At 59.9% G+C, this 20,114-nt stretch overlaps 2 protein-coding genes across 8 annotated transcripts; one reads left to right on the top strand and one right to left on the bottom strand.

Moving 5' to 3' along the window:
* Nucleotides 1-561: 561 nt before the first annotated feature.
* Nucleotides 562-9,636, top strand: LOC121361446 (acidic leucine-rich nuclear phosphoprotein 32 family member B). Of its 6 annotated transcripts, none has more exons than XM_041482195.1 (7): nt 562-581; nt 2,005-2,154; nt 2,569-2,691; nt 3,627-3,825; nt 4,103-4,227; nt 4,548-4,602; nt 7,911-9,636. In XM_041482195.1, the coding sequence occupies exons 2-7, from the start codon at nt 2,095-2,097 to the stop codon at nt 7,997-7,999; spliced, it is 651 nt and encodes a 216-aa protein (XP_041338129.1). In that variant the 5' UTR covers nt 562-581; nt 2,005-2,094; the 3' UTR covers nt 8,000-9,636. The 6 variants fall into 6 exon arrangements, with proteins under 6 accessions (XP_041338129.1, XP_041338118.1, XP_041338098.1 ...); XM_041482184.1 differs by lacking the exons at nt 562-581; nt 3,627-3,825; nt 4,103-4,227; nt 4,548-4,602 and adding exons at nt 1,280-1,303; nt 5,748-5,946; nt 6,227-6,348; nt 6,669-6,723; XM_041482164.1 differs by lacking the exons at nt 562-581; nt 3,627-3,825; nt 4,103-4,227; nt 4,548-4,602 and adding exons at nt 1,280-1,303; nt 5,748-5,946; nt 6,224-6,348; nt 6,669-6,723.
* A 1,597-nt stretch (nt 9,637-11,233) lies between these two features.
* ZNF414 (zinc finger protein 414) lies at nt 11,234-20,009 on the bottom strand. Of its 2 annotated transcripts, XM_041482131.1 has the most exons (9): nt 19,917-20,009; nt 15,500-15,636; nt 15,077-15,178; nt 14,891-14,998; nt 14,608-14,713; nt 13,216-13,709; nt 12,801-12,851; nt 12,138-12,293; nt 11,234-11,636 (listed from the first exon to the last, which is right to left on the bottom strand). In XM_041482131.1, the coding sequence occupies exons 2-9, from the start codon at nt 15,567-15,569 to the stop codon at nt 11,560-11,562; spliced, it is 1,164 nt and encodes a 387-aa protein (XP_041338065.1). In that variant the 5' UTR covers nt 15,570-15,636; nt 19,917-20,009; the 3' UTR covers nt 11,234-11,559. The 2 variants fall into 2 exon arrangements, with proteins under 2 accessions (XP_041338065.1, XP_041338074.1); XM_041482140.1 differs by lacking the exon at nt 12,801-12,851.
* Between the last annotated feature and the right edge of the window lie 105 nt (nt 20,010-20,114).

The following is a 20,114-nucleotide window of genomic DNA, read 5'->3' as shown; positions in this document are numbered from 1 at the left end:
TCCATGGCGGCTCGGCCATGTTAGCGGGGCCCGGCCGGGGCCGGAGCGGCTCCCGCGGGCTCCTCCGCCCGGGAAAGGGCTCGGGGGCCGCGGGGATGAGCCTTTAGGTGCCGCTGGGGCCGCCCGTTCCCCTCCGCTGGCGGCCGCGGGGCCGGGCCCAGCGCTCCGAGCCCTCTCCGGGGCCGCCTCATCCCCGGGTCTCCTCCGGCCGCCCCTTCCCGGATCTTCCGCTCCCTTTTCCCCGGCTCTCCCCGCTCCTTTCCCTGGATCTCCCTTTTCCCTGGATCTCCTCCCCGCTCCCTTTTCCCCGGCTCTCCCCGCTCCTTTCCCTGGATCTCCCTGTTTCCCGGCTCTCCCCGCTCCTTTTCCCGGCTCTCCCATCCCGGGCTGGGCCGTGGCCGGTCCCTCCCTGGCCCCGGGGACGCTCGGTGTCGTGGCAGCTGCGGGCCGTGGCACCCGAGCGCGGGGGGATCGGGCGGCGAGCGGGGCTTTGGGTGGAGATTAAAGCGGCTCCGTGCACGGCCAGGGGATTTGCAGGAGCAGAGCGGCTGGGCAGGAGGAGCTGCGAGCGCCCGGTGCCCGTGAGTGACGCCAGGAGCTGCAGAGCCAGCGGGGTCAGGGCTGGCTGTCCCTGCGTGTCCCGGGCCGTCTGAAAGGGCCCGGCCTGGGGCAAAGCTGGGCTTGGCACGGGTCACCCAGAGCAGCTGTGGCTGCCCCTGGATCCCTGGCAGTGCCCAAGGCCAGGCTGGACAGGGCTTGGAACACCCTGGGACAGTGGGAGGTGTCCCTGTCCATGACGGGGTGGCACTGGATGGGCTTTGAGGTCCCTCCCAACCCAAACCATTCCAGCATTCCATGATAACCTGGTGGAGTTCAGGCTCACCTCTGTGCCCGCACATCACAGCAGCAGCCACCCAGGTGTGGCCTTTGTCACCTTTACATCCACTATGCTGACAGTCCCAGTTGGATTAGAGCACCTCAGTTTTGTGTTGTGTTGGGAGCAAAACAAACTCTGCTGCAAAAGGTCTGAGAGCCTCAACTCAAACCCCCAAGCAGCGATGCCACTTGAGGAGTTTGAGGTGATAATTCATGCTGAGCTTGTGCTGTGCAGGTGGCAGAGATGGCCCAGCAGCCCCCAGCCTCTCCCTCTGGGAAGGCAGAGTGGTTTAAAATGACTCCCTGGGAGTTGGCTGATGTGAGCAGGAGAGGTAAAATGGGAGCGCTGCGAAGGAGGAATTTGGAGAGCGCCACGAGCCTTCTGGCCAAGGCTCATTTTTGCATCTTGCTGTCAAGAATGTGTGGGGTAAAAGCAGGTTTTGGGAGTGGTTTGTGAGAGCTGGGGCTGTGTCTGGGGGGACAGGGGTGTTTCCCCCCAGGTGTTTGGGGACAGCAGGTCTGTGCTGGTGCTTGGTGGTCCTGGTGGCACAGGGGGGTTGATTCCTTCACGTCCTGAATTCCTGGAGGTTCCTGGATGTGGAATCCATGCTGGGCACAGTGTTTGGTGCCATCAGTGGCTTTGTGTCACCAGCCTGAGGTTGAGCTCATGTGCTGAGCCCTGCCCAGGCACCTGTGTCACCTCACTGACACTGTCACAGGGAGGTCAGTCCTGTGGGGACACGTTTTGTGACCCCCGTGGTGTGGGGGACAAAGTGGGAGGGGACAAACCCAGCTGACCTGGTTTGGCCCCTCGTTAGCAGAGCCTGAAGCTGACTCTGAAAGCTTTATTGATGTGCAGGGAGCTTTGGGATGTGACCTCGTGGTTCCAAACCCCTGGAGGATGGGGGCTTGATGGGGACAGCAGGAGTGTGTTGGTGGCCTGTGCTTAGAGGGTGAAACCCCAGCCACAGTGAGGGACTGTCACCAAAAGTTACTTGGCTTTAAGGTTTTAAATTTGAGTGAGGAGGAACTGGAGGCACAGCCGAGTTCTGGGTGTGTTGGTGATGTCACCTCGAGGCCTGGGGGACGGTGGCAGCTGTGGTGACAGCTGTGGGTGTCCCTGTGCAGGTGAAGGAGCTGGTCCTGGACAACTGTCGCTCAGAGGATGGCAAGGTGGTCGGCCTCTCCTCAGACTTTGAGAACCTGGAGTTCCTCAGCATGATCAACATCAACCTGCTGTCTGTGTCCAACCTCCCCAAACTCAACAAGCTCCGGAAGGTGAGTCAGGACTCTGCTCCCATCTCCAGCAGCCCCTGGTGGCTGTTGGTTTTCCTCTATTTGCCAGAAAATACATTGAATTTTGCTCCTTCCTTGCTGTCTGAGCAAGTGAGAGGGGTTGGTTTTAATGTGCAACAAAACCCTTCTGAGCTCTTCAGGCGCTTAGTGCCCTTCCTGTCTTGCTCTGTTACTGTCAGAAGCTTCATGACACCATAAATATTTTGGATTTTGAAGCACTTACCATCACGGGGGTGGCTGGCAGCCCTGCAGGAAAGGGTTTTTAAGGGCAAACTTGACCTGCTGCTCTGTGAGCTGAAATTTGGGTGCTCATTGTAGCCCAGTTCTCAGTGCAATTTCCTTCCCTGTATCACGAGCTGAAACACTTGGTGACCATGTGATATTCCCTCTCTTCAGCTGGAGCTGAGTGATAATAGGATTTCTGGTGGCCTTGAAGTTCTAGCAGAGAAAACTCCCAACCTGACACACTTGAACCTAAGTGGCAACAAGATCAAAGACATCAATACCCTGGAGCCCTTGGTGAGTGGAGGCTGTGCTGGAATCCCAGGGAAGGCTTTTCCTTTGGGGATTGGGTCTGAGCAGCTGGAATCCAACGTCTTGGTAACTGTTCCAACAGCACTTCGTGGTTCTGATGGGAACAGATTTGATCCCAGTTTGAGGCTGGGCCAGTAGTTAATGGCTCCTCAGTCTGGAAAAGCAGCAGCCAGTTGCTAAAAGAAGCGTGAAATGGGGCTGGATGAGTAAAACTGTGGATGCTCAGTGCCCAGCTGAGAAGGGACCGGGAAAGGGTCGGAGGCAGTTGGAGGTAGGTGGCACCTGGGGTGTCATGGAATGAGGTAACTGGGCAGCACTGAGGGCATGTCCCATCAGCCTGAAGGTTCTGCTGTCCCAGCACTGCAGGGCTCCCATTCCCACAGCGGTCAGGGAGGCTGGAAAAGGCCTTTGAGGCTCCACCTGAGCTGCCCCAGGAATGCTGTGAGGGATTCCTGAGTCTGACACAGGGCATTTGTCTCACTGGCTGTTTTGTCCATCCATTCCCTCCAGAAGGAATTTGGGGTTGTTTTGCTCCTCCTTTCCTTGGCGTGGTGCCTGCTGTGGTGGCCTGAGCTGGGCAGTGCCAAGGGCACCCAGGCTGCAGCTCTCCCTGAGCTCTGCCTGATCTTTTGAGCAGGATGAGTCCAGCTCAGCTACTCCTGAGCTTGCTGAGCCTGCTCAGAAGAAAGATGGATTTGCAAATACACAGAGAGTTTGTTTCAGAAAGGGAAGCAGGACAGAGGAGCTGGACAGAAATTTCTTGTGCCCACAATGAGAGGAGCAGTGACTCCTCTCCATCCGAGGAGCATGTGGGGCAGAACCACTCTGTGCTGGACCTGGGCAGTGCCCCAGCCACCCTGCCTTATCTTCCTGATCTTCAGACAGCACTGTAAATAATCTTAACAAATTGATTTTTGCAGAAAAAGTTGCCAAACCTCCACAGTCTGGACCTGTTCAACTGCGAGGTGACGATGCTCATCAACTACCGGGAGAGCGTGTTCGCCCTCCTGCCCCAGCTCACCTACCTGGATGGCTTTGATGCTGACGAGCAGGAAGCCCCTGACTCCGACCCTGAAGCAGATGGGGATGCACTGGAAGATGATTATGAGAATGGGGAAGGTGAGGGTTTTGTCTCCTCCTGGTTTTCCTGCTTGGCAACGACCCCTTTTGCACTTATGGGGGGGTTCCACCGATGGGGCTGGCACTGGAGGAGGGGCTGTGTGGGCCCCTCAGCCCTTCTCCCTCCCCCACCCCACTCCTGGGAGGGACTGGGACTTGCTGGGAGGTGACAAGGCTTGGTGCTGTCCCTCCTCTGTGACCCCTGCCTGCTGCTCACACAGCGGTGAGGGGTGCCTGGGTTTGGGAACTGGGGCACTTCCCTCCCTCCCCCTTTTAGTAGAAGGTGAGGAAGAGGAAGATGATGAGGAGGAAGATGATTTGGATGAAGAAGTCATTGATGATGAGGAAGATGAAGACGATGATCTGGAAGGTGAAGAGGAGGAGGATGGAGTAGATGATGAGGTGAGGCTGTCACCAGGCCACGTTTGTCCCTTGTCTGGTGACCCAAGTGTCACAGGAGCCTCTCTGAGGAGTTTGCCATCCGCTCTGGACTGCTGAGAGTCACAGACTCCAGAGAGTTTCCAGTTCAGCCTTGGCCTGGCACTTCCATGGCTCTGATGGTGGATCCATGCAGCCCCATCCGTGGGATGTGAGGAGCTCTTGGAGATCCAGCAGCTTCTCCTGCCACCCTCAGGCTTCAGTGGGGTGGCAAAGGGGAAGGAGGACTGGGGTTACTGCTCATGGAATTGTTCTTGCTACAAATCCTCTTGTTTTCACTCCAGGAGGAAGATGAGGAGGAGGATGGTGAGGAGGATGAAGAAGATGAAGCTGAGGAGGGTGAGTTGAGTCCTAACAATCCAATTTCTTGCAGAACTCCCTCAAGAGTCAAATATTCGGTGGTTTTGGAGCTTGCTCAGCCTCAGTGCAGGGCTGTTGTTCCTGCAGCTTTTCTGCCCAAGCTGGTGCTGAGCAGTGTCATCACCAAGGGTCACACAGGGAGGGAAAGGGATGAAATTCCAACCATGCTGGGTAATTCTGGGAAATGTGAGAGGTCAACTGCTTAGAAAAGCAGTTCTGGGAACTGATGGGCCATGCAGGAGCAGGGCTGCTGTCCCAGGAGGGTGTGAGGGAATCTCTTGGGGGTCCATTCCCCTCTCAGACCTGAGCTTGGGGCCAGACTCCTGGTTGTACAAACATGAACACCCGGATGAGAGTTGATAGAATATTGTGGCTGGTGTGATTTCAAATAATCTTGATGAATCATGGAATTGTTAAGGTTGGGAAACCCCTCTAACACTGCGTCCAACACCACCATGCTCACCACTGGCCCCTGTCCCCAAGGTCCACATCCACATTTTTTTAAAGAGTTCCAGGGATGGTGATTCCACCACTGCCCTAGGCAGCCTGTGCCAATGCCTGATCACCTTCTCCTTGAGGGAATTTTTCCCAATATCCCATTTAAACCTCACCTGGTGCAACATGAGGCCATTTCCTCTTACCCTGTCACTTGTTACCTGGGACAAGACTGCCTCCCCCAGCTGTCCCCTCTTGTCAGGGAGCTGTGCAGAGCCACAAGGTCCCCCCTGAGCCTCCTTTTCTCCAGGCTGAGCCCCTTCCCAGCTCCCTCAGCCCCTCCTGGTGCTCCAGACCCCTCCCCTGGACATGCTCCAGCCCCTTCAGGTCCTTGTCAGGAGGGCCCCAAAGCTCCCCCAGGACTTGAGGCCTCAGCAGTGCCAGCCCAGGGGCCCTGAGCTTGGTCAGGAGTGCCTGATTTCTGCAGATGCTGTGTTTTTGAGGGTGCTCAACAAAAAAAAAAATAAATTGCTTTTTAGCTGTTATGCAGATGCTTGGAGGGCAGAGAAAGTTGTTGGTGTCTCGTGTCAGCCCAGGCTTTTGCAGGAGGAGCAGGGCGGATCTGTTCCCAAATGGTGCCAGTCTGTCCTGTGCCTGCTCCCACTGCAGAGCTCAGCTGCTGTTCCCAGAAAAAGTTGCCAAACCTCCACAGTCTGGACCTGTTCAACTGCGAGGTGACGATGCTCATCAACTACCGGGAGAGCGTGTTCGCCCTCCTGCCCCAGCTCACCTACCTGGATGGCTTTGATGCTGACGAGCAGGAAGCCCCTGACTCCGACCCTGAAGCAGATGGGGATGCACTGGAAGATGATTATGAGAATGGGGAAGGTGAGGGTTTTGTCTCCTCCTGGTTTTCCTGCTTGGCAACGACCCCTTTTGCACTTATGGGGGGGTTCCACCGATGGGGCTGGCACTGGAGGAGGGGCTGTGTGGGCCCCTCAGCCCTTCTCCCTCCCCCACCCCACTCCTGGGAGGGACTGGGACTTGCTGGGAGGTGACAAGGCTTGGTGCTGTCCCTCCTCTGTGACCCCTGCCTGCTGCTCACACAGCGGTGAGGGGTGCCTGGGTTTGGGAACTGGGGCACTTCCCTCCCTCCCCCTTTTAGTAGAAGGTGAGGAAGAGGAAGATGATGAGGAGGAAGATGATTTGGATGAAGAAGTCATTGATGACGAGGAAGATGAAGACGATGATCTGGAAGGTGAAGAGGAGGAGGATGGAGTAGATGATGAGGTGAGGCTGTCACCAGGCCACGTTTGTCCCTTGTCTGGTGACCCAAGTGTCACAGGAGCCTCTCTGAGGAGTTTGCCATCCGCTCTGGACTGCTGAGAGTCACAGACTCCAGAGAGTTTCCAGTTCAGCCTTGGCCTGGCACTTCCATGGCTCTGATGGTGGATCCATGCAGCCCCATCCGTGGGATGTGAGGAGCTCTTGGAGATCCAGCAGCTTCTCCTGCCACCCTCAGGCTTCAGTGGGGTGGCAAAGGGGAAGGAGGACTGGGGTTACTGCTCATGGAATTGTTCTTGCTACAAATCCTCTTGTTTTCACTCCAGGAGGAAGATGAGGAGGAGGATGGTGAGGAGGATGAAGAAGATGAAGCTGAGGAGGGTGAGTTGAGTCCTAACAATCCAATTTCTTGCAGAACTCCCTCAAGAGTCAAATATTCGGTGGTTTTGGAGCTTGCTCAGCCTCAGTGCAGGGCTGTTGTTCCTGCAGCTTTTCTGCCCAAGCTGGTGCTGAGCAGTGTCATCACCAAGGGTCACACAGGGAGGGAAAGGGATGAAATTCCAACCATGCTGGGTAATTCTGGGAAATGTGAGAGGTCAACTGCTTAGAAAAGCAGTTCTGGGAACTGATGGGCCATGCAGGAGCAGGGCTGCTGTCCCAGGAGGGTGTGAGGGAATCTCTTGGGGGTCCATTCCCCTCTCAGACCTGAGCTTGGGGCCAGACTCCTGGTTGTACAAACATGAACACCCGGATGAGAGCTGATAGAATATTGTGGCTGGGGGGATTTCAAATAATCTTGATGAATCATGGAATTGTTAAGGTTGGGAAACCCCTCTAACACTGCGTCCAACACCACCATGCTCACCACTGGCCCCTGTCCCCAAGGTCCACATCCACATTTTTTTAAAGAGTTCCAGGGATGGTGATTCCACCACTGCCCTAGGCAGCCTGTGCCAATGCCTGATCACCTTCTCCTTGAGGGAATTTTTCCCAATATCCCATTTAAACCTCACCTGGTGCAACATGAGGCCATTTCCTCTTACCCTGTCACTTGTTACCTGGGACAAGACTGCCTCCCCCAGCTGTCCCCTCTTGTCAGGGAGCTGTGCAGAGCCACAAGGTCCCCCCTGAGCCTCCTTTTCTCCAGGCTGAGCCCCTTCCCAGCTCCCTCAGCCCCTCCTGGTGCTCCAGACCCCTCCCCTGGACATGCTCCAGCCCCTTCAGGTCCTTGTCAGGAGGGCCCCAAAGCTCCCCCAGGACTTGAGGCCTCAGCAGTGCCAGCCCAGGGGCCCTGAGCTTGGTCAGGAGTGCCTGATTTCTGCAGATGCTGTGTTTTTGAGGGTGCTCAACAAAAAAAAAATAAATTGCTTTTTAGCTGTTATGCAGATGCTTGGAGGGCAGAGAAAGTTGTTGGTGTCTCGTGTCAGCCCAGGCTTTTGCAGGAGGAGCAGGGCAGGGTGGATCTGTTCCCAAATGGTGCCAGTCTGTCCTGTGCCTGCTCCCACTGCAGAGCTCAGCTGCTGTTCCCTGGGCTGGGCTGGAAGAGTGAATCCCCCCTCTCTTTGCAGACCACCCGTGTGGGGAGAAGAGAAAACGAAGTCTAGAGGATGAAGGAGAGGAAGATGCAGAGGACGAAGAGGATGATGAGGATGACTGATCCCAGCGAGCCAATCAGTTTTACAGACTCTGACTGTGCTTGTCTTAACCTCCCCGTTGTGTCTGTGTGAGACTGTAAATCCCTGTCTCCCACTCCTCCTCCTCCCCCTTTGTATGGCTGCAGCGTCCACAATATATTTTTTTAAGATTTAGAATACTGTAGGCATTCAGGGGAATCTTCCATACAAGGCTCACTTTTTTCTCACAAGTATCTCATGACCAAAGGCTTTTCTCCGTTCGGTGGTTTGTGCAGCAGCTTAAAAAAAAAAAAAAAAAAAAAAAAAAAAAAAAATCTCCTCCTTAGGGTATCTGTGTGTCCGAAATCAGCTGTGCCACACTGGACCCAGAGCTCCAGCTGTCACCCTGCCAGCACAGAAGGCCTTTGCCACCCTCGTGCCCTCAGCCCAGGGCTCTGGAGATGCTTTTTGAGCCACCTCGGGTGCAAAATCTGGTTCGTCTGCGTGGACTCACAACGATCCTGAGGGTGTCTCAGATCTGAAATCATGGTGATGTGATCTCTGGACATGCTTGAAGATGCTTTAGTGCTGGGGATGGGGGGTGCCTGGGGTTTTGGGGGGAGGGGGGAGGGAGGGGCTGCTTGCATGACCTGGTACCTCTGCCGATGCACCTTGCAGTAACCCTGCACTTGCTTTCCTATTTTATTTTATAAACTGGAACATTTTTCCCAATGGCCACTTAAGAACCATCCCTAGGGCTGTCCCAGGTGAGGGAGGTTTTTGTGGCTGTGTCTGTGCTGCGGGGAGCCCTGCAGCAGCTTTGGGAAGGGATAGGGAATGCAGGTGAGGGGATACTGCTCCTCCACCCCTCATTTCACACTGTACAGCCCTGTGCAGCCACCATCACTGTGATGCTCCTGCAGACCGTGTTAGCCTGGAAATTCTCAGGGTCCTTCTGCCAGCCAGTGCCACCTCTGCACGGGCCCCTGGTGCCAGCCTGGCCTGGCCATCCTCCTCTTCCTCCTCCCGGGAACAGAGCTCCTGCTCCCCCCTTGTGTCCCCGCTGTGGGGGTGGCACCCCGAGCTGGCTGGAGGGAGGACTGGGGGAAGCCAGCCGGGTGCATGCAGCATTCCCAACCCCATTCCCACCTTCCCTGCCATCCCAGAGGTGTCCAGCCAGCGCATCCCTTGGGAGAAGGGCCCGGGGAGGGAGGTGGGGGCAGCCCGGGGGTGCAGACAAGCACTGGCACTTTGTGGCATTCCCGCTGGGGCTCCGAGTGCCCCCGGGGCCGAGCTCCAGCCCTGCCCTCCCCTCCCGGGGGGCGTGGGGTGTGTTCAGCAGCACATCCCCCTTCCCGTCTCGCTTTGCTGGTGTCTCTTGCATTGTACAGTCGCTGTGACCATTCGGAGAAGAAGTAATCCTGTAAAATGCAAACTGAGTAACTTATAAATGTTTAAGGAATTTAAAAAAAAAAAAAGAAAAAAAAAAAGTCAGAGCAGCAGTTACTTCTAATTTTTTTTCCCTGCATTTTTAGCAGATTGTATGGATTTTATATTAGCCTAGTAACTGTCAGGTTTTGATTGGTCGGACTAGTCCCAGAAATAAGGATCTCCAGCCCTTTTGTATCTTTTGTTACAAAATTTGGATAAAACTTTTAATAAAGACTTCAGTTTTTAAAAATCCATTGCTATGGAGCTTGTCTTGGCTGCCTCTGCCTTGGGACCAGCCAGGAATGCTCGGAGTGGGGGCTCTGGGGCACGTTTGGGTTTCTGCTGGGAGCAGGGACTGTCCCCTGTCCCCGCGAGGGCTGGGTTTGGGACAGAGAGGGGGCTCTGCTGTGGGGTGGGGTCCCAGCACCATGGGCTCTGCAGGACCCCCATGGGCCAGAGCTGGGCCCCGGCTCAGGGACAGCTTGGGAAGGGGCTCCCTCCTGCCTTCTGGGGTGGCACCTGGAGGAGGCAGGGCAGTGTTCCGCGGGCTGGGGGCCAGGGCAGTCACCTGTGCCAGCTGGGCATGGGGGCTGAGCTGTGCCCCCTGCCCTGTCCCTTTGGCACCTCGGGGTCCCTCCTTTTGGGGTGCTCTGTGACCCCGTGCTGGCACTCTGCCAGGTCTCAGCAGCTCAGGGACACTTCAGGGTGTCCATCAGGGCCTGATGTGACCGTGCTGGGCTGGGGAGGGCACGGTGCCAGCTCAGGGGGGCTGCAGGAGAGAGCCCCGGGGCATCCCGGGGTGCTGCTCACCCTGTAGGGGATAGAGGCAGGAGGGAAGGATGGCAGCAGGAGGAGGAGGGGATGGCAGCAGGAGGAAGGAGGGATGGCAGGAGGAAGAAGGGATGGCAGCAGGAGGGAAGGATGGCAGCAGGAGGGGATGGCAGCAGGAGGGGAGGCAGGAGGAAGAAGGGATCGCAGCAGGAGGAGGAGGGGATGGCAGCAGGAGGAAGGAGGGATGGCAGGAGGAAGAAGGGATGGCAGCAGGAGGGAAGGATGGCAGCAGGAGGAAAGGATGGCAGCAGGAGGAAGGGATGCCCACCTGCCCAGGTGGCCATGTGCCTTTCTGAGCCCTGTCCCGGTGTTTGTGGCCCCTCCCAGCGCTGGCAGCAGCAGAGCAGAGCAGGGGCTGCCGGCTCTTGCGTCGCTCCCATCCCTCGCTCCCAGCCAGGGCTGGCGTGGGCACCAGCAGGTCCCAGCACGCCTCCCCTCAAACCAGTTTGCAGCAAACTTTTCACCCCGCTGGGCTGGGCCTGGCAGAGCGGGACTGGGGGAGCCCCAGGCTGCTCCCACGGGGGGTGCAGCCCCCCAGGCTGGGCACCTGCGCCCTTGCCCCTCCCAATGGCTCTTCTGGGCCATTCCATGCCCTCTGTCTGCAGCAGGGCTGGGACAGGCAGGGAGGCTGCCCGGGGCTTGGGGTCCCACCCTGCTCTGGTTGCTGGCGTGCAGATGGCAGAGGCTCCAGCCCTGCGTGCTCTGGCAGGGGGCAGGGGCAGCACGGAGTGTCCCTTCCCCTTCCTCAGACCTTTCCCTTCCTCAGACCTTCCCCTTCCCAAACACCTCCCTTTCCCAAACTTTCCCCTTTCCCTTTCCCAAACTTTCCCCTTTCCCTTTCCCAAACTCTTCCCTTTCTCCTTCCCCAAGCCAGCCCCTGGCAGCGCCATCCCTGGAGCACAGGGTCACACCCCCTGTGTCCCCACGTCCCCCTCCTTTGGTTTTGGGGGGCTCCTCAGGGCCAGCCCCACTCGCCCCTCCCCACGGGGACTGACAGAGCCTCTCCCGGCTGCCGCTCCTGTACAATTCCCATTTATTTTTCCGAGATCTCATTCCAGAGAAGTCCACTAACTCCTGAGAACCTACTGGGCTCCCCGCAGAGCCCCCGGGGCTGAAGCAACAAAACCTTTCGGGGAGGGAGATACGGCGGTTCCGGCTGCGGCAGAGTCCCGAAAATAAAAAGGAAGGGGAGAAATTCCAGGGGAAACATCGGCCCCTCTGCTGCTCCTGTCCCCAGGGAGGGCTGCCTGTCCCAGCACAGTGGCAGGGCTGTGCTGTGCCCCCTGCCCAGCTCGGGGCAGGGACGGGGAGGTGCAGGAGAGTCCCTTGGGAGCCGAGGGCATCAAAGCTGGGAGTACAGGGAGTTCTCCATCTCCGGCGGCAGCTTGGCATGGAACGGGGCCAGGCCCACCCCGAAATCTGGAGGGAGAGGGAAGAGAACTGTCAGCACCTCGTGGGGGGGCATCAGAAGGGTTGGGGGGCACAGCCAGGGCACTGGAAAGGCACACAGACACCCCCAAGGCACTGCAGGGGCTGGGGGCACAGGGGGGGCACACAGATACCCCCAGGGGCATTGCAGGGGCTGGGGGCACAGGGGGGGCACACAGATACCCCCAGGGGCATTGCAGAGGCTGGGGGCACAAGGGGGGCACAGGGAGGGCACAGAGACCCCAAGGGCATTGAGGAGCTGGGGGCACAGGGAGGGCACTGGGGGGGCACACAGACACCCCAGGCCATTGCGGGGGCTGGGGGCACAGAGGGGGCACACAGACCCCTCCAGGGCACTGCTGCAGGCTGAGGAAGCAGGGACTGGAACCCGGCCAGGCTGTGCCAGGCCAGAGGGAGCAGGATGTGCCTTATCCCTGCGGATCCCTGCCACCCCCACGAGCATCCCGGCAGCCGGGGGGGTCCCTCCCGTACCCATCTCGGCCTCCAGGCGCCCGGGCTGGGGGTTCTTGCGGTGGTCCTCGATGTGCAGGGTCATGTCCTCGCGGGAGGCGGTGGAGAAGGGGCACTGCGTGCAGCTGTAGCGGCCCCGCGTGTGCTCCCAGACGATGCGGCTGTTGGAGGAGTGCCCTGCAAGGACGGGCGGGCAGGGAAGCACAGGGATCGCCCGGAGCCGGGGGGTGCCGCGGGGCGATGGGGGCTGGAGCCCCCCCCCCCGAGCCCCACTCGCTCAGGGGTTCCCTTCCCGAGGGAAGAACCCCGAATGTGGGAGCAGGGGGCCAGGCAGCGAAGGGCACGGCGGGTTCTGGGCTCGGACTGGGGGCACTGGGGGCACTGGGGGCACTGGAGCCAGGCAGCTGCTGCTGCTGCTCCTCCTCCTGCTGCTTCTGCCCTCGGGGCCAGGCTGGGGGGTTTTGGGGGGGTGCAGTCGGTAACCCCCCTGCCTCCGAGCCCACCGGGGCCACATCCCCTCTCCTCGTGGCTCCCAAAAAAGGAGGGAGCCCGCCCTCCCCCTCTGCTCTCCGGGGAGCACCGCAGTGCCCCTGGGGCATCTCCCATCCCCTGTGGCCCCCCCCGCCGCCCCCCAAACCCCCCAGTGACAGAAAGCAGCCCCCACCCAGCAGGTGCCAAACTAACCTGGAGTCACTCCTGAGCCAAAGCATGGGAGGAGTGGGCTGACACTCACACCTGCGGAGGGAATCGAGGGCCAAGACAAGCATTAGGTCTTCCCCTCCCTGGGGGGGACTCGTGGGGGGGCAGGCCTGGCCCGGCCCCCCCGCCTCGCACCCCCAGCACGCCGGGGAGCAGCAGGCCCGGGAGAATTTGGAGGCGTTTTTTTGGCGCTCGCCGGTGCTTTTGCCCAATCGAACATCACAGAGGGGGTGGCACGGGCGGGACGGGGCTTTTTTTTTTGGGGGAGGGGGGATGGCCGGGCCGGAGGGGAGGAGGGGGCCGGATCCTCGGCTGGGCGGCGGCGGGTCCTCCTCGGGAGCTGCTGCTGGTCAAGGCGGGAGCAGAAGAAGGTTTGTCCCGCACGGCTCCGCGCTCTCACCTTGGCTTTTCTTCCAGACGGCGTTGGAGACGCTGGGGGGGCCGTGGCCCGGCAGGAAGGGCCGCAGGCGGTGCTGAGCCGGGGGCTGCGCCAGCCCGTAGGGCGAGGGGGGCACGTAGGGCAGGAAGGGCCCCGGCACCGAGGACGGGGCCGGCCCCGAGAAGCGAGTCAAGGACGAGGGCCCGAACAGGCCGGGCTCCAGCAGCGGGAAGGGGTGCGGGGCCCCCGACCCCAGCGGCTCCAGCGGGCCGGGCAGCGCCGCCGGGGCAGAGTCCGCGCCCGCCGCCGGCGATTCCTTCTGCAGGGGCCGCAGGGCGCTGGGCGGCTTGGGCAGCGCCTCGGGGGGCTTGGGGGGCTCCTTGTCCGCGGCGGAGGCAGCGGGAGGCAGCGCGGGCCGCGGGGCCGGCGCGGGGCCGCTGGCGCTGTCGGAGCAGACGTGCAGGTGCTTGAAGAGCGAGCGGTGCGTGCGGAAGCGCAGCAGGCAGTTCTCACACCTGAGCCGGGAAAGAGCCGTGACAGAGACTGCGAGCGGCTGAGGGGCACGCGGGGACCGTTCTTGGCCAAAATTACAGTGCCTGGGCACGAGGCTCACACATGGATAAGCCCGGGGCTGAGCCCAGAGCTGCCACTGTCCCTTCCTGCCTCTTTGTGGTCTCCAAAGCCCCCAAACATCCCACCCAGGCATCACCAGGATCCTGCTCACATCCAGCCCACTGGACAGCCAACTGTAGCCACAATTTCCCCCAAAGTGGGGGAATTCCTCCACGCATCCTCCAAGGGGATCCCCTCCAAGGCACAGCCAGACCAGGGATTGCTGGAGCTGCTCCTGCTCCCAGGGCTGGGGGGCTCACTGGGTGCTCCCCTCAAAATCCCAAAGGGTTTTCCAGCCAGGAGGAGCAGCAGCTCCCACTGAGTGCCTGGGAGATGATGATGGGCACGTGGGGATGGTTCTTGCCCAAAATTACATTGGCTTGGCAAGAGGCTCCCACATGGATAAACCAAACTTGAATTCCCAGTGAAAATCATCTGGAAAACCCCCTCAGTCTGGGAGATTTCTCTGTAGTGTCTTCATGTTGGAGTGAGAGACAAAATGGTGCTAATAATGGCAATAATAATGCTGCTCATAAATAATAAGCAATGATGAAAATAAGGAGAAAAGGATCAAATAAAAAGGATAAAAGGGTAAAAATATTTATAATAACGCTGGTAATTATGATAATAATAATAATGACAATAATATCAGTGCTTGGGCTGTGAAGTGGGCACTGGCAGATGCTTCCCCAAGAGCTCAATAACTCCTTGGGGGATCTCCCTGGAGATCAGCTCTGCTGGCCAGGTGTCCCCAGAGAGGACGGGAGGGACACACGGAGCAGCAGGACGGGAGGGACTCACTTGAAGTAGCGGTTGGGTTTGTAGTGCACCTTCATGTGGGCCATGAGGTCCTGCATGCTGGGGAAGGTCTCGCTGCAGCCCAGGGTGGGGCAGTGGAAGGTTTTGCCTGGGCAGAGGAATTCGGAGAGAGATTCAGCACCAGCCCAGAGGGGAAAGCCCCGCTGCTGGGGCTGCAGCACCTCCCGGCTGCCCCCACTCCCATCTCATCTCCCACCACCAGCTCTGCCTCCGCCCTGAGCCCTGCTCTGCCCGTTCCCTTCCACGTGGCGTGTCCTGGCCTTACCCTCGAGGGACTGCGTGGGTCTGTAGTGGACCTTCAGGTGGTCCATCAGCTCCTGCATGCTGGGGAAGGCCAGTTTGCAGCCGTAGCTCGAGCACTGGTAGTGTTTCCCTGCAAGGACACAGATCCGTCGGCCTCGTTCCTGCCCCGGCTGTCGCTGTCCCCTCCCCGGGGCGGGGCTGGCCTCACCTGGGACAGGTCTGCGCTTCAGCGGCCGCAGCTCCGGGGCCGGGGTCCCTCCGCTCCCCGCCACCGGCATCGGGGCACCGGGCAGCGCTGGGTCACTGCAGCCTGCGGGGAGAGGTGGTGAGGCTGGGCCCTGCCAAACCAGCCCCCATCCCTTAGCCCTGCCAAACCAGCCCCCTGCCCTCCCCATCCCTTCAGGACAGGGAAATGGGGCCGGGGGGCTGGAGCCCCCAGGGTGTGAGGGCTGGGAGGAGCTGTGCTCTAGGGAAGGCTGACGCTGGCTGGAACACGTTGGGTGATGCCACCTGCGCACCCAGGCACGCCCTGGCACACCTGGGCACACCCCCATGGAGGGGTTTGACCAAAGGGACCTCCCAGCCACAGGACCAAAGGTTTCCCCTGTTCCTGCCCCCCCAGGGCACTCACCTGCCCCCTCCGTGCCGAATTTCCCCCGCAGGGAGAAGGTGGCCACAGCCTCGTCCTTCTCCGTCTTCATGGCCTGGCCGGAGCTGGGCACGGACACAGGGACAGGGACAGGGACAGGGCGGCTCCTCCCGGCGGTGCTGCACCGGGAGCAGGAGGGGAGGGAGGTCAGAGCCCAGCCCGGGGCCAGTGACTCCCTCTTCCTCCTCCTCCTCCTGCTCTTCTTCTTTTACCTCCTCCTCCTCGGTGCCCCGTGGTCGTGGGGCCGACCCTCCCACCCGGGGCTGAGCCCAGAGCTGTCACTGTCCTTTCCTGCCTCTCCCACCCCAGGGTGGTCCCCAAAGCCCCCAAACATCCCACCCAGGCATCACCAGGATCCTGCTCACATCCAGCCCACAACAACTGTAGCCACAATTTCCCCCAAAGTGGGGGAATTCCTCCAAGGATCCTCCAAGGGGATCCCCTCCAAGGCACAGCCAGACCAGGGATTGCTGGAGCTGCTCCTGCTCCCAGGGCTGGGGGTTCACTGGGTGCTTCCCTCAAAATCCCAAAGGGTTTTCCAGCCAGGAGGAGCAGCAGCTCCCACTGAGTGCCTGGGAGATGATGATGGGCACGTGGGGATGGTTCTTGCCCAAAATTACATTGGCTTGGCAAGAGGCTCCCACATGGATAAGCCAAACTTGAATTCCCAGTGAAAATCATCTGGAAAACCCCCTCAGTCTGGGAGATTTCTCTGTAGTGTCTTCATGTTGGAGTGAGAGACAAAATGGTGCTAATAATGGCAATAATAATGCTGCTCATAAATAATAAGCAATGATGAAAATAAGGAGAAAAGGATCAAATAAAAAGGATAAAAGGGTAAAAATATTTATAGTAATGCTGATAATGATGATATTGATAATAATGACAATAATAACAACAATAATATCAGTGCTGGGGCTGTCAAGTGAGCACAGGCAGATGCTTCCCCAAGAGCTCAATAACTCCTTGGGGGATCTCCCTGGAGATCAGCTCTGTGGCTGGGGCACCCCATCCTTCCCATAACATCTGCTCCAGAGGCATTTCCCCAGCTTTTGGCTCTGGGAGGGCTGGCCCAGAGGGGCTCAGCCTGGCCAAGCTGGGCTCAGCAGCTGTTCCTGCAGCACCCAGCACAGCCCAGTGGGAAATAAACCAGGGAGGGGGGGAAAAATCCATGTGGGATTATTCCTGTGGCTACACCCGGGCTCCTGGCTTTGTCTGGGGGTTGTGGGGCCTTTTTTTGTTGTTGTTTTCTCAGCTCAGCAGCCTCGGGATGGAATCAGCCAGCCATGGAGGGGGGTTGGCCATGGAAAAGGGAATCTGGGGCAGGGCTGGGGCTGCTTATGGCCCAGGAGGCGAAATTCAGCCCTGGATGGAGGGGATACTCCATCTCCATCCTCTATCCCTGCAGGACATGGGGAAAGCACGATAATTTCCCAGCAGCTTTGATGGAGCTTTGTTTATCAGGTGGAAATGAGGGGTTTGGTGGGAAAAAGGGTCTTGGGAATCTTCTTTTTGGGGGAGACAGTGCTGAAAAGGTCGAGACAGGGCTGTGCCTGCCTGCCCAGCCCCTGGGCAATGTCCCTGTGGCACTGCCACATTTTGGTGCCCAACCATGAAGTGTCAGAGCTGGAACCACTGGTGCTGGAGTTCAGTGAAGCAGAATTCCTGCTGCCCTGCTGGAAATGCACCTCTGGATCAAAGCTGGGGGGCCCAGCCTGGGCTCAGCACCCCTGGCAGAGCCCTGGGACCAACAGGCTCCAGATGAGCCCAAAGAGGGCAGGGCTATCGTGCTGGGAGCTCAGGGGCAGCACAGGGAAGTTTCCCCAAGACATCAGGAAATTCTTCCCCACCAGCACTGCAGCAGGGACAGGAGCTCCTGGAGCCCCAGGGTCAAAGCCAGCAGTGCCTTGGGGTGTTGGAACCTCCATCCTGTCCCTCTGGGATCGCAGATGCCACATAGAGAGTGGCATTCCCTGTTGCAGCATCCCAGTGATGCCTTGTAAGCTGATTTTTTTTCTCTGGAAAAGCTGGGAAACCTCTTGAGCACAGCCTGTGAGGGCAGGCAGGATGGACACTTGGCCTGTGGCCCCAATGTTCCCCACAGGTGACATGGCAGAGGACATGGTGGCAGCACTGCAGCATCACCCTGTGCCCAGGTTTTTGGAGAGCAGGTGGCACCTGGATCAATGCCCAGCCCAGGTTTTTGGAGAGCAGGTGGCACCTGGATCATCTTGCTGTCATTTGTCACTTCCCTGGGATGCTGGCCAACAACCCACCTCCTCCAGGACTGTCTGTTCTGCAGCCCTAAGTGTGACACCATGGCCCAGGTGCTGCTGAGCTGCCACTGTCCCCATCCCCAGTGACCTCCCGTGGTCACCAGAGATGTGACTGCCCCAGGGCTGTGACTGCCCCAGAGATGTGACTGACCCAGAGATGTGACTGACCCAGAGATGGATGTGACTGCCCCAAGGATGTGACTGGCCCAGGGATGTGACTGCCCTAGAGGTGTCACCCCCCTGGTGACACAATTCCCTCAGAGACAGGACCCCCCCCCAGAAATATGGCTCCCCCCAAGATGTGACCACCAGTGCAAACCTGCCCTGGAACCCCAATCCTGCAGCCACCACTGTCATTGTCACTATCCCCATTATTATTATTTCCTGCCACCCCAAAAAGCTTCTGGCACAAAACTCCCTCATCTCAATCCCTGTAGGGTGAACAGAGACCCCAAAACCCCTTCCAGGGTCTGCCAGCCATGAGGGTGAGCAGGATGTTTGCAGCTGCCCATCACCCTGAGCAGGCTGTGCTGCTGATTCAGTGAATAATTAACACAGCTCATCCCCCTCAAACCATCCGGGGGCTTTATCCATACCCCGAGACTTTGCTCAACCCACCCCGCGAGGATAAAGGGGACAAATAATCGGATTGGAGCATCTCTGAGGCCCGAGGATGAGGAGGCTGCCCCCAAAGGCGGCTCCTGGGCGCAGGAGAGGAGACAAAGGCTGGGAACAAGGGGCTCATGTGATCGCGCAGCCGGCGAGCGCCGGGGGAGGAAGCGCCGGCGGTGCCAGCGGCTCCGCTCCTGCCAGTGCCACCAGCCCCAGCTAAAACACACCCTGAGGGTTCTCCTGGAGCCTTCAGATACCGCGGGGAGCCCGCACAGAGCTGGGGGGTGATGGGGGGGATGCTCCAAGCGTCCAACGCAAGGTGGGTGCCCCAATCCAGGCAAAGCTGCTGCCGGGTTTGCCACCCCTCCCTGGGAGGGTTCCCTGCTTTCCAACTCAGAATCTGCCTGGAGAGCCTGAGGAGCCCACTCCAAAGCCAGGGTGGGCATCAGAGGGGCGAGTGCTGAGCCCTGTGCTGGCCTTGGTGTCACATCCACGGGGGCAGCTCAGCCCAGGCCCCTCTTCCCTCTGAGGGGAGGGTCCCCCCTGTCCCCCAGATCTCTCTAAGCCCTGCTGCCATCTCCCCACATTCCCACACCACCCCGGTGCCCACCTTTACCTGCCTGCCCATGGATGGCCCATGGGAAAAGCCCCACTTTGCCTTCAGGAGCCACCTGGGGATGTTGGAGCTTCCTCCCTGAGCCTGGACAAAGCTGAGCCCAGCACCAGGCAAGCTCGGCCCATGGCCAAGGCCAGGAACCCCGGGCTCTGACAGCCACAGAGCAGCTCCCAGAGGTGAGGCAGCACGGGCTGATCCCGGCAGGTGCATCCCGGCAGGTGAGGGGGTCCTGCTGTTCCCACAGGCCACACACCTGTCAGGACCCAGGGCTAGCGGCTCCCGTGGCTCCCTGTCAGCCCCACGAGTGGTAACCACAGGGTAGCGCCCATGGCCACTGCTTTCTGGGGCTGGTAGCCCCCCAGGGGCCATACACCCATGGCTACAATGACACCCACGGCCACCCCCCCGCGGCAGTGGCCCCGTGACCCGGAGCACCCGCGGGCAGCAGCCCCGGGGCTGGTGCAGGTCCCGGCTCCCTGCAGAGCCCCGGTACCCCGACCCCAGTCCGGTACCGCGGCTGTCCCCGGTGCAGCTCCAGCCCCGGTGCCGGTCCATCATCCGGTACCGCTACACCCCCGGTACCGGTACAGCCCCGGTGCCAGCACACTCTTGGCCCGTTACATCCCCCGGTGCCAGTGCTCCCTTCCCGGTGCCAGCACCCCGCCGGTGCCGGGGCACCCCCGATACCGGTACAGCCCCGATACCGGTACGGTCCCGGTGCCCGTACATCCCCGGTGCCGATACGGTCCCGGTGCCGGTACACCCCCGCCGGTGCCGGCAAAGCTCCCGCTGTCCCCGCACCCCCTGTGCCAGTCCATCCCGGGTGTCGGTCCGTTCCCCGATCCCGGTCCTCCCCCGGTGCCCGCCCGTCCCTCCCGGTCCCTCCCGGCCGTACCGGGGCTGCGGCGGGGCCGGCGCCGCCCGGGTCGCGCATCAGCGGCGGGGCGGCCGCGGGGCCATTTTCTGTGCGGAGCTGTCGCGAGAGCGGGGGGAGGAGGAGGAGGAGGAGGATGACGGGGGGGAGGAAGGAACGTGCGGAAGGGCGGGCGGGGGCCTCGGGGGGGGACCCGGCCCCGCCCCCCCCCCGTTCCCC

This window comes from Pyrgilauda ruficollis, unplaced genomic scaffold (assembly GCF_017590135.1).
Source record: "Pyrgilauda ruficollis isolate IOZ18807 unplaced genomic scaffold, ASM1759013v1 scaffold115, whole genome shotgun sequence".
In the NCBI taxonomy this organism is placed as follows: domain Eukaryota; kingdom Metazoa; phylum Chordata; class Aves; order Passeriformes; family Passeridae; genus Pyrgilauda; species Pyrgilauda ruficollis.
This window is presented reverse-complemented; position numbering and strand designations above follow the sequence as displayed.